Source organism: Haliotis cracherodii, unplaced genomic scaffold (assembly GCF_022045235.1).
Source record: "Haliotis cracherodii isolate W230 unplaced genomic scaffold, xgHalCrac1.p SCAF_4, whole genome shotgun sequence".
In the NCBI taxonomy this organism is placed as follows: Eukaryota; Metazoa; Mollusca; class Gastropoda; order Lepetellida; family Haliotidae; genus Haliotis; species Haliotis cracherodii.
Window position 1 is genome coordinate 53,239,950 of NW_027266297.1, and position 12,436 is coordinate 53,252,385.

General features: G+C 39.1%; 1 protein-coding gene across 2 annotated transcripts; it reads left to right on the forward strand.

Annotated features, from left to right (window-relative positions):
- Positions 1-3,348: 3,348 nt before the first annotated feature.
- On the forward strand, positions 3,349-11,421 carry LOC139479125 (scavenger receptor class F member 1-like). Of its 2 annotated transcripts, none has more exons than XM_071261897.1 (5): positions 3,349-3,421; positions 8,578-8,633; positions 8,878-8,920; positions 9,246-10,136; positions 10,400-11,421. In XM_071261897.1, the coding sequence occupies exons 2-5, from the start codon at positions 8,607-8,609 to the stop codon at positions 10,498-10,500; spliced, it is 1,062 nt and encodes a 353-aa protein (XP_071117998.1). In that variant the 5' UTR covers positions 3,349-3,421; positions 8,578-8,606; the 3' UTR covers positions 10,501-11,421. The 2 variants fall into 2 exon arrangements, with proteins under 2 accessions (XP_071117998.1, XP_071117997.1); XM_071261896.1 differs by lacking the exon at positions 3,349-3,421 and adding an exon at positions 8,052-8,283.
- Positions 11,422-12,436: the final 1,015 nt, after the last annotated feature.

Below are 12,436 nucleotides of genomic sequence, written 5' to 3' on the forward strand. Positions count from 1 at the left end.
TCCTCACGGCAAAGATATGTAACTTCATAGTATTTGTGCCGTCTAAGACATTTCAATTAGGCAACCAGCAATTCCACGTTAAGTAACCAATACCCTGAGGAGTTACCAATCCCTTTAAATGAGGTTGCAAGTACTTGCTAATGACCTGAACAGGGAGAATTCGGGGCCCTGAAAGCCAACTGTCTGTCTTGTCCTGAATCTGTTCAATGAAAGTGTATCTGGACTTGGTATCACCTGTTTGGTCGGACAGGAAAGCTTTTGTCAGGCGATCTTCTTGTAGTCGGACATCTCTGAGTCGAACACCTCTCAGTGTGCAATTACATATGCAGCTGATTGCCGTCCCTCCCAGGCGGGATACATCGTGTTTTATTAAGATCACGCGAACCAATCAGATCTCATCATTCTGAGGTATGATAATTACGTATGCACGTAATACATAAAGTATATACATAAATATACATAGATACGTGTATATGGACAAAGTAAATATATGTCGAACATGACATAAATTGATTGACGGTGATTGATAAACATAACATTTAATAATATGCATAGGACAATTTGCATATGATTGAATAGTTTTGAATTCACCCTGTCTAATTACACTACCAGAGTAAGTATTCACACACAATACAGTGTACGTCAGTCTTGATACATATTCCAACGTGCAAGATCATAACATAGTTCAACATGATTGACATAATCTATTCACAACAGTATTACAAAGAAAATATTAAAATGTACCTATAGGTATGACATGTTCAAATAACCAAACTAATTGCATATATTTAAGATTTAAAACAGTAACACATTGTAGACATTTGCTTACCTGAGAGAATAAATATATAGTCAACCACAGAGCGCAGATGATCGAGATTTCTGGTTAAAATTCGTAGGAAGTTTTTATTGTGAAGTTTAGTTAATTCATCTCAACAGAATTGTATAAATCACATTTAATCCGTAGTAGATCGTTGATATTGGGACGTTATCTGTTTCTCATCTCCCGCCCCTGTAAATTCCCCTGAAGCTGTTTCAATTTCTAAATACATACCACATGGTATTTGCATGACGCTATTTGAAAATATAGCCATCAATTTTCACAATTGAATTTAATTTTGAAAATCACTATCGAATGTATAGAATGAAACTCTGAAACTCTTTTAAAGGAACATTGGAATAAAACTGAACTGTATTTGACAAAACTATATAGAACTTGATCATGAACCCACATTGAATTAATTTTTTTTTCACCTGATAGTAGGTCGTTTTAAAATTAATTCTTGGTTTCCGACTCCAAAAATACCGTTCTGCGCACAGCCACCACTTGCAGCTTGGGTTGGCATACTGCAACAGGAAGATCAAATTCAGTTAAGACCGGTGTTACGACGTAAATTGCGGACACTGTTTAAATACGCACGTGCCCTTCGTTGCTTTCTTGAATTCCGAAACACGCCATGGCCATGGGAGTCACGAAGATAGAATTGGTCCAAAATACCATATTCTTGGATGAAGCGGTCAGACTCGGTGACTTGGGTTATTACGTATCATCGCACCCCAACGACGATGGCCCTTTCTCCTAATGTCAACCTCTGGTTTGCCTGGCCCAGATTCGATTATTTGCAAAATGAATGAAAATAAATGAAATATTGTTGAACTATATTAACTCAGTCGCTCACTTTGTAAAAGCATAATTTATGACTTATTGTTTATAAATGAGTATTTTGAAGACTTTGCTCAAATAGATTGCCATAGGACTAGTGACATAACAGGAAAACCTTTCTACAGTCTAAATTGAAAGTTCTTGTATGCAATGGTAGCATGTATATCAACGATGTTGTATAGGTGTGAAGTACGGGGAAATATCTGGTGCCAGACCGCATTTTTTTAGAAACTTGGTGAAAATGAATGGGGTGACAACTGTAGGATGGTGTTTGTGATATGAATGGAAGGTGCGTCTAAGCTTTATAGACGGGCAACACTTGTTACAAAAAGCTCAATTAATAGCTTGTATATATTTGTATATATGTTTAATCACTAATACCTATGGATGATGAGTCTTGAAGTTGTTATTATGGAACCAAGGGACCTTTGCCATTTTCTAGTGGTGGTCTTTTCAGTACAAAGAAATCCAGCCCATCTCATTGTAGTCCAGCTCCCGTGCCATATTCATACAGCAAACAGTTAATCGGCAGGTTTCATGACAAGTCTTGCCTCTAAAACCAGTCTACACAACCTTTAACTTTATAACCATGGGAAGCAACTCTGCAAAGCTAATCGCCTTAAACGACTAAGACGCCCGTGCCCCCTACACATTAAAACCTTATACACATATAGTACGTCCGTGTGGGAACAGCGAGTGCTTATTAAGCGCAAATCCTCATTCTTATAGATCAAACAGATACCGTTTTTGCCAGGAGAACATAAGGCTAAACATAGTGTATTGTCTCGGCTACAAATGTACTATATTTGATAGTGCGGCAAGATCCTCACAAAACACCACGACCTGTTTAACGCCGGGTAACATGATGAACCTAATTGTTAGACTGTGACCCTGTTAAATACCTGCTTAAAAAGCTTTTATTAAGTCAGTTTTTACAAGCTCGGTGAGGTAGCGCTAAATTTCATGGAAAACAATATATAGTATGTTCAGAATAGATAGAACATAATCTTCAGAGTTTCCCTAAGAAAGAATGTTAAATGGACATAAATAATGTCCCCGTGTTTGTCTTAACATTTGACAGTATTTTGTCGGAACAATATACACATGGACACATGCTGGGCCACACGCTATTGTGATACACTAGCAGCATTTATAAACACTATGCTTCAAAAATAGGTTGACAAATAAAGATTGAGGTATTAAGAAACAAACCCTGTCTTGCTTGAAATCCAGAAATAAAGGTACTGGATAATAGAAATGAGAAGCCATATGGTAGTTAATTATGTTGTACGCGTAATTTCATCTCTGGTCACTAAGCTGTTAACGTTTTTATGTTCGATTTGAGCCACACATGTCGAGTTAAATTATTGCGTTCCATCATTATCATTCCTTACATGAATGTTTTTGTTGTTGAAACTTTAGTTTTGTGGTTGATTTTGGTTTTACCATTGCAGGTGCTTCCAAGATACACAGTCCCCACTGTGCTGAGTGTGTAGAATGTCACTACGGGTGGTTTGGGCGTCAGTGGGAGCGAAAATGTGACAGCAACTGCTGGATCACTGGGTGTTATAAGGGTGTAGACGAGTTTAGGGGCAACCCTTGTCATGAAACATGCCCGATTAACTGCTTGATGTGTGAGCAAGACACAGGGAGTTGTACTGAATGTAAAATGAGTGGATTGGAATTGCATTTGCAGAGCAATATCAGAAAATGGCCAAAGTCCCCTGATTCCATCACAGAGTGTTCAAGATTCACCCATAGGTATGTGCATGTACATATCATCAAATATGTTGTAACCAAACCTGATTTATTTGCAACAGTTAGTAAATAATAATGTGTATTAACTACTTCAGTGTGAAAGACTGAAGTTGAGAAAAGTGATATTATCATTGCAGTGAACATAACACTTGATATTTCACCACGGTGAATATAACACTTCATATTTCACTGCAATGAACATAACATTTTGACGGGAATATTGTCATACAATAGTTACCTCCCCTCAAATTGTCTCCATTCATCAAGTGTCTGGCGCGTCCAAAATAGTTGACTTCCTTATTACGTTAGTACCACATTGACAAGGCAAAACAATGACAGGCGGTCATTTATGGAGTTAATATCGTTCCTTGCCGTTTGTTATTCTCATGAAAATGATGCGTTATAAACTGCAAATTTCTAATTTAACTCGTGAATCGCGACTGTCGGTTTCGCAAAGCTCCATTTTTGTTACATGACCACCCCGTATATTCTTTCGCTTCCAACAGCGGTCTCGGAGTTATCAAGAATATGTTTTGTTAAAATTGTTTTTGTATATATTCATAATTATCCAAATGTATGATAAAGAATGTCAATGACCTCAATTTTTTTATTACTTTTGGTTATATTTTGTAAGATTTTGCAAACTCGGAACTACTTTTTGAGTCGCAATTCCAAGGGTTGGTGAACAATGCGTTTTAGGTAGGGAGAATTTACGTTTCAACGTTTGTATTTGCATTGAAAAATAATTCCGGAAGACAACTAAACATAAAGTATATAATAAATAGGATATTCCATGTGTCTCGTGACACATTGTTACCTTCATCGACTGACGGTGAAAAGGTGATACATGTATTTTCACGAGTGGTGTGATTTACTTTCAATAGTTAGTAAATAACAACTTATAGCTAAAATATATTTTTTCGATAATGACTGTTAGGGCAGTTATATCTATTTGCGGGTAAAACAGTGACAACGTGAAGGAATGTTTTAATATTTATACGCAGCATTTACTGAAATGCATCTAATGTTTAGATATATTGCTTTGTGTATTGGTACCTTATGTATCCCTTCCTTATTTCAGGTGTTGGGTGCAGATCTCTGTAATGATTACTCTATCCACAAACATTAGTTGTATTGATGTCGTAACTAAGTTATTTATCGCATCTGTTCTTGTAATACAGAAGGCGGTCAGCATCGGAAATACAACATATCTCTAAAGATTGCTACCCATTGTTATACGCTGGTTCCTATATTTGTAAACTGGCGGTTCCAAGGGCCATCAATATCATGTGTAAATCCAGCACAGATCACTTACCTATTTTCAAGAAACGTAGCTAACTCAATGGTCTCTTGTTCAAATTTTGCTGTAAATATTGGAGGACAGTTGATATCCGTTCATCTAATGTTAGAGTCACTATTAGCTCGTTGCTCCACCAGCTTGAAAAGCGAGATGATTTCTGCCATTTTGTTGAATGTTGTCCAATGTGGAATCCACACATCTCAGACTTGGCACACCAATACACCTTTGAGAGTGCCCACATTAATATCATTTGGTATTATTGGTTACTGGTTTAAATCTAACCCGGTGTTTGATGTGCAGTGAACATATGTGTTCAGTAATCGTTTAAGTGTCTTTACAATAACATTTTTATGTTTAGGATTTGGCAATTTGGAATACAACACAACAGAAAGTGTGTTCAGAGAATGGCGATTATATATCTCTTAAATCAATCCTTTATCAAATGGGGGCGGTTGGGTAGCCTAGTGGTTCAAGCGTTCGCTCGTCACGCCGAGGACCCGGGTTCGATTCCCGACATGGGTACAATGTTTTAAGCCCATTTCTGGTGTCCACCACCGTGATGTTGCTGGAATATTGCTAAAAGCGGCGTAATACCAAACTCACCCTCTCACCTTTATCAAATGACCTGGACAAGGAACACCTGCCTTTGTACGCTTCAGTGCATTTCAGGGGACAGCGATGTGTAAACATTTTGTAATATGAATGCATATCTATTCTATGTACTGTCTGAATGTTTTCAAATATTCCTCCCAAGTGGTTAGGATGTGATATGATCGAATATCCTGAATACTCGCACTAGTGTACATATTTTAAGTGTGCATAAAAGTTGATACAGTCACGACGAGTGACAAAGATTTGAATGACACTTCGTAAAACCATATGATCCTGGCACAACTTAGATCTTCTTTATAGGCCAATTGGTCGGTACAGCCTTATCAACCGGATTAATTTATAGTGATAGGATAGGATAAATAATACATATTATAAACACTCCTTTCGGAAAAGAAAATTTGACATATAAATTAATAACAATTGAGTCGTCTGTGACATTTTTATTGAGCACCCATGGGGGCTTTGATTCACGGAAAGACTTGGACATATAGTAATGCTTACCCGGGGAATTACCAAGCCCTTTTAAATGCGATTGCAGGTCCTTGATAAAGATCTGAACAAGGTGCATTCGGGGAACTGAAAGCCAGATCCTTCTCCAATGCAGGTTGACCTGCACTCGGTACCACCCTTATATCAGGCGATATCATTGCACTGGCATTTGCAGTTTATTGTTGTGTCAGTGTCAGACAACGACGATACACCAGTTACCCTCTGTGTGAAGTGTTCCTCAAACTGCGGGGTTGCTTGGGCTGGATGTCAGTGGCGAGAAGTTCATGTATAAATCCTCTGTCAGTAACTGGTGCTGCCGCAGACTGTCTATCTGCTTGACAAATATCCTGGCGTGGCCTGTACCAGGAAATTTAGGTACCAAGTTCTCTACATATACAATACTAGCAGGCTGTGGTTGAGGTGGCACACTGTTGATCTCGACTGACAGATCACTATCTGTGTTGATACCAGATGTATAATGGTCGTTAGATCATCGAATGGTTCGACAAAGTCGCTGGTGTTGTTGCCTGATCATGTTGTTACGTCGGGTGACTCGTCAGGGTCTTGCTGCTTGTGTTGTAATTAGTGGGTTGGTGTAGGCCGATTTTGGTTCTCCGCCACTTTTGAACCAGAGAGATGGGGAATCAACTCATTAAGTAGAGGTACCACTGTACACGATCAGTTTTTGTCCACTTTTTTATGTTAACAATAGTATAAGCAATAAAGATGTTGACTGCATATCTGTTCTCCGTGTAATAAAAATTACATATACACAGCTGAAACACTCCCATTTACTCAAATAACATAATGACAACACAGCCATTTACCCAATTACACAATAACATAAATAAAAACCCAGCATCAAAATTTAAATGGTTCTTAACATTATTAGCTCATACTTGCATCATACAACATGCCTTTATCTGACGGGCTAACGTCCTATTATCATTGATACTATTCTTAACAATGAAATGATATAATCACGTGTACATAAAGTGTACATCAATTCTGTCTTTCCTTCCCCAACAACACAGCATGCGCCCACGCCGTTAAATAAGTGAAATACTGTTCAAAGCCGCGTTAAACCTATTCAAATTAGGGTCAGAATGCTATTTATCAAATGCCTGCAATACCCCCATCCCACCTCCTACACACACACACACACACACACACACACACACACACACACACACACACACACACACACACACACACACTCACTCACTCACTCACTCACTCACTCACTCACTCACTCACTCACTCACTCACTCACTCACACACACACACACACACACACACACACACACACACACTCACACACACACACACAGCTGCACTCACAGGCGCGCGTTCAGCTAAAAACGGAAACATGTGCCCTTCGTTGCTTTGATGAATTCCGAAGTACTCCGTGGGGATTCAAGGGTATTGAATGGGGCCCATGTAACCTCTTCTTGTCGTGAGAGGCGATTAAGACAGATCAAGTGGTCAGATTGAGGAAACGTGCATTTATATGTCACACGTTACATAAGCTGTGTATGTACAAACATTAGGCATATAATTGAAAAGTAAATTCCAGGCATTTAATGTTTATGATACACACTTAGACAGTGAAACACATATATACATAAAATATAAGAAGGATACTATTTGTATCCTGTGTAAAACAATATTTCGCATGGTATATTTCAGTCACATCGTGAGGAGAGAAGGTTCTATTTTAAAAGTAAATGCTCTTAGACTGTATAAAATCTTGTCGTCGAAGGACAGTAAAACAACTAGAACATCGCAGATTTTATGTATAACTAGTATGTAACCATAAAAAGATATTACTATACAGAACAATACAGATCGCCAGCAACTGAAGGTAGATCAGCATACTGGGGACCATGCTACGTGCATGGACCCAAACAGGATTTACACCATCCCTTGAATAAAGGCGATTGTACGCAGGCTAACCACAATTAAAATGACAAATATTCTGCGCTCCAAGTAGTAGATAAAAATGCATGGAGAGTGTCTAGACAAATGGGTTTCCAAAATTAAAACGGGGCGTGTTTAAATATTCTTTGAATGACATGGACTTAGGATATCCCATCATGGCGACATTCATTTCAACTACTGCGATTCTGTAACACCGCTTTGAAAAACATTCAGCTCGTTAAATTCTCTTTCATTGTTGATACAGTTTGCTCTACGATTTAGGTGTTTCACCATTGAACCCACCGTGAATGGTATGAAGTAGTTGCCGGTGTCTGAAGACTCTCGTCATTCATTGCGTATTATTACTGCCAGTCACACATGTAATGTGTGTATTTGTGTACACAAAGTCAGAGGAGTCGTCGATACGGTTGTCAGATATGTGTACAGTACGGCACTCTTTTGAGTATTTGTACCTAAAGTGACAGCAACTCGTCAAGTGGATATTTCATTACATTACGGATATCATTAACTACGACTTTGCAAGGTACGTAATTTCACACAAGAAATACGGTTTCCACCTGATCTGAGGGTTGACGAACTGGTAAACACAACCCCTAGAGCTGTGTCTACCTTTACCCGGAACCCGGATGATCTTGTTTCTAGAAATTGTTGATTTGTGTTGTCGTACTTCCACGTTGTTGCTCCAATATCAATGACTGGTTTGTCTGGTCCAGAATCGATTGTTTTCTGATCGCCGCTAGATAGCTAGAACATTGCTGCACGGCGGTGTTAAACAACTCTCATTCATTCAAGTCATATCAAAACAACTATGTTCCAGGTGCATGTCTCGAATGACAAGCCGTCACTATGGCCCAAATTGGACGAATAACTTTAGTAAGTGGATATCTTGTTTTTATATATTTGCTTCAAATGACAGGTCTATAACGGTATATGAATATTAACAACTTACCTTTATAAACTGTACTTCGTTATGTTCATTTTAGCTATAATGGATGCTAAATATGGGATATTCAGGCCCATTTTAGTTATTTCGAAATATTTGCAATAAGCCTTACTTAACGAATGGTCAAATGTGACAATGATGAGTAAATGAATTGTGCTTCATTTTCCCCTTTAGGGTGTTCTAGTGACAGTGGTTGGGATCGTCGTAGATACAGCAGGTGGGTATTCAGTCTGTGTTTCATAATTTCATATTTAGCATGGGCAGTACTTGGATGGGTAATTAATTAACACGTGAAACACCGAACTATGTTAATCTGCCTGATAGCACGGTTCTACCCTGAGCACGTGATCACTAGCTGGTTGGTCTCATGCTTGCTTCATCTTATAACGGGGCAATAGAGTAGCCTAGTGGTTAAAGCGTTAACTCGTCAAGGTTCGAGTACAATGTGAGCAGCTAATTTTTGGTGTCCCCCGCCGTGATGTTGCTGGAATTTACGGACGTTAGACTATTACTCACTCACTTACTGCATCTTCAATTTTTAGGTGCAGCTGATGTGGACATTGGAATGTGCATGAGAGAGTCCAATGGCAACTGTCTTGAGTGTCAGTATGGATGGTATGGGCCTCAGTGTTTGAATAAATGTCGATTTTGCTCGACCACTGGATGTGATCAAACAGGGATCTGTGAACAATGTCAGGCTGGTAGCTCTGGGAAATATTGTAACTCCAGTTGCCCTGATCACTGCAGACCGGCTAGAGATGGAAGTGTGAACTGTGAACGGGATACTGAGAAGTGCCAGGAAGGATGTATGCGTGGCTGGTGGGGGGACACGTGTAACCAAACATGTAGCACACACTGTAGGCAGGGAGCATGTCTCCAGATCAATGGGGACTGTATAGGTGATTGTGAGGATGGTTGGTCTGGAGTCCAGTGTAATACAGCATGTCCACAAGGATGTGTAAATAAAAGATGTTCTTTCCATGGCAAATGCTTCGATGGTTGCAGTGCTGGTCTGTGGGGAGAGGAATGTGATAAGACTTGTAGTAAGGCTACCTCAAAGTGCTTCCAGGGTAATGGCACCCGTACGGGTGAGTGTAAGGACGGATGGTACGGATTGCAATGCGATGCAGTCTGTTCTGTAGGTTGCCTGACGAGGAAATGTGATGCACGATCAGGGAGGTGCGAAGGTGGATGCAAAGTAGGTACCTATGGGGAAACATGTGACCGTGAATGTAGCTCACAGTGTCGGGGTTCACAGTGTGATACTAGTGGAAGGTGTTTGCAAGGTTGTGAAGCAGGATTTCAGGGCAGCTCTTGCACAGCAGCATGTCCCTTCAACTGCCTGACATGTGAACAAGACGCAGATGTCTGCACAGGGTGCAAAATAGGATTGACTGGAACTCGTTGTCAATCAGCTCAGCCTGATATTTCAGGTTTGTATTCCTCTGATTGCTAAGTACAACTGTAACATATCGTTCAGCCATGTGCATATATAATCAAGAAGAGTTATCTATAATGAGCTACGATGTGTGTTAAGCTTTAAGCTATGTTCTAACAGTCGTTACATATATTTGCTTCAAATTGAAGATTCCTATTAACTTCAAGAAAAGGCAATGGTGATAATAAAACTAAGATACATGCATTACTGCATAGTTTGACACAAATGATAATAACATACCTATTCTCTCCATTTCAGGTAGCAGATGCTTCTATATTGATACTATTTTAATTGAAGCCTCAGTGATAATCAGTTTGATCGGTGAGGCCGTACTGAATAGATGCACATCATCAGTTTGACCAAACAGAAAGAGGTATTACATTCAAGGACTGTTTGGCAGTTGGCAGTTGGCAGTTTCACGAGGCTGTCAACATCCACAGTATCAAGGAGAAAACACAATCGCTGCATTGTGTCTATCTATTAAGCTTACCTACAAGGTCATGACTGTTGATCTCGAAAGAGTGATCTGTACATAGTAACTGAACTGAAAATGTCGTCGTAATGTCATTAATGAGCATATCAAATTCATATCAGGTGTTTTGATGAAGTGGTTATTCATTTCAATGATAATGTGTACATTTACTCTTTGTTTTGTCTGTGTATTTATTGTTGTAAGTTGTAGCAGTAATAGTGTCAACAACGATCAGTTCTACATGCCGGAAGTTCCACCCGTCGTGAAAAAGAACTGTTCCATGGGAATAATGCCCCTAGAGAAATATAGTACAAAGGAACGGTTTCACTGAAGGAATAGACAATTCTTTGACAATAGCGCATATTAATTATGTGTATTGCACATAAGCCTAAGCCAAAATTCATATAATGCTTTTCACTGCATCGAAACATCGAAACGTCGCAGCTCGTTTAGTTAAACAGTTGACTGATCTACTGATTCATGGATAAGATATTTACTGGTTATTTGCTCCCTTAAAGGTTTTCTAATCGACGGGCAAATATACAGGAATTGAAAGTCCTCAGTTTGGTTAGGTTTACAGCGGGAACACAGGCGATCTATATTCATTTGACTTGCAACTCGAGTACGAACAAAACAATTTGCAAATTAAACAAAACTGAGTCAGCTGTAAGATATTTGTGTTAAAGTATTAGCTGTTACTATTAACGGTATATATGTATCATATGTACATACTAGACCATTCCTGGAGGAATATATATGTTCCAGTGATGTAGTCAGTGATGTAAAAGTTCTGATCACCATAGCAAAGTGGGTTACATCGAACATCTCTTTTAAAGGGCACATATTGTCTTGTATTTTAGAATAATTGCCTTTATGTGTTCTTTTTTTATGAATAATTTGGTTGTTTATATGTGTATACATCGTAACTGTAGAAGAGAACAATTCAACAGTTTCACCTTTATAACTTATTGAACATTCATAGAATAATCTCTACCCATCTATATGTGCTATGTTATGTGTTAAAGTCTTCTGTGTCTTTAAGATGCGAATCTACCGTTACCAATATGTATCATACTGGAAGATCTAGACGTTGTAAGATTATTGTGTGTATATTTTAGCTATTTTGTTCATATTTGAGTGAATGTATATACAAAATTAAAGGTTTGCTAAATGAGCGTATATATTGCCTGTTATTGTTTCATGAAACAGTTTTTTGGAGTGAGGGGCGATTGAGTAGCTTAGTGTTTAAAGTGTTCGCTCGTCGCGCCGAAGATCCGGGTTCAATTCCCTCCAAAGTCCATTTTGGGTGTTCCCTGCTGTGTAATTGCTGGAATACTGCAAAAAGCGGCGTAAATCAATATTCACTCACTCGTTTGGAGTGTAAACCATGATAAAACTTGGAACGTCACCCGTAACAGCATTCTCCAACCTAACCATTTTGGGGGACCACTGCTGGATCGTTTGTTTCACGCTTAAGACATTATTCCAGCATTATTCCAGCTATCCTTGGGCGCTCTGTAGAATGGAGTCTGGGCAAGGGAATGCAGGGTTTGGCTGCATGAGGAAGCACGATGACGCCTAACAAGTCACACAATGTAGCCACCCGATTGCCATCAGTCGACTCATACGACGCACATTGGAAGCAGGGGACGGGGCACATGTAGTACGTGTCTAATCCTGACGCAGACCTGTGCTAAAACGAGCCACACTGACGATATCATTAATGACTAGTATATTGTTTGCCAAAAGTTGATGCTGCTCTAAAAATACTCGGATTATCTTTATGAGAAATACAAATTCAATCCTTATGGACCTGTTATAAA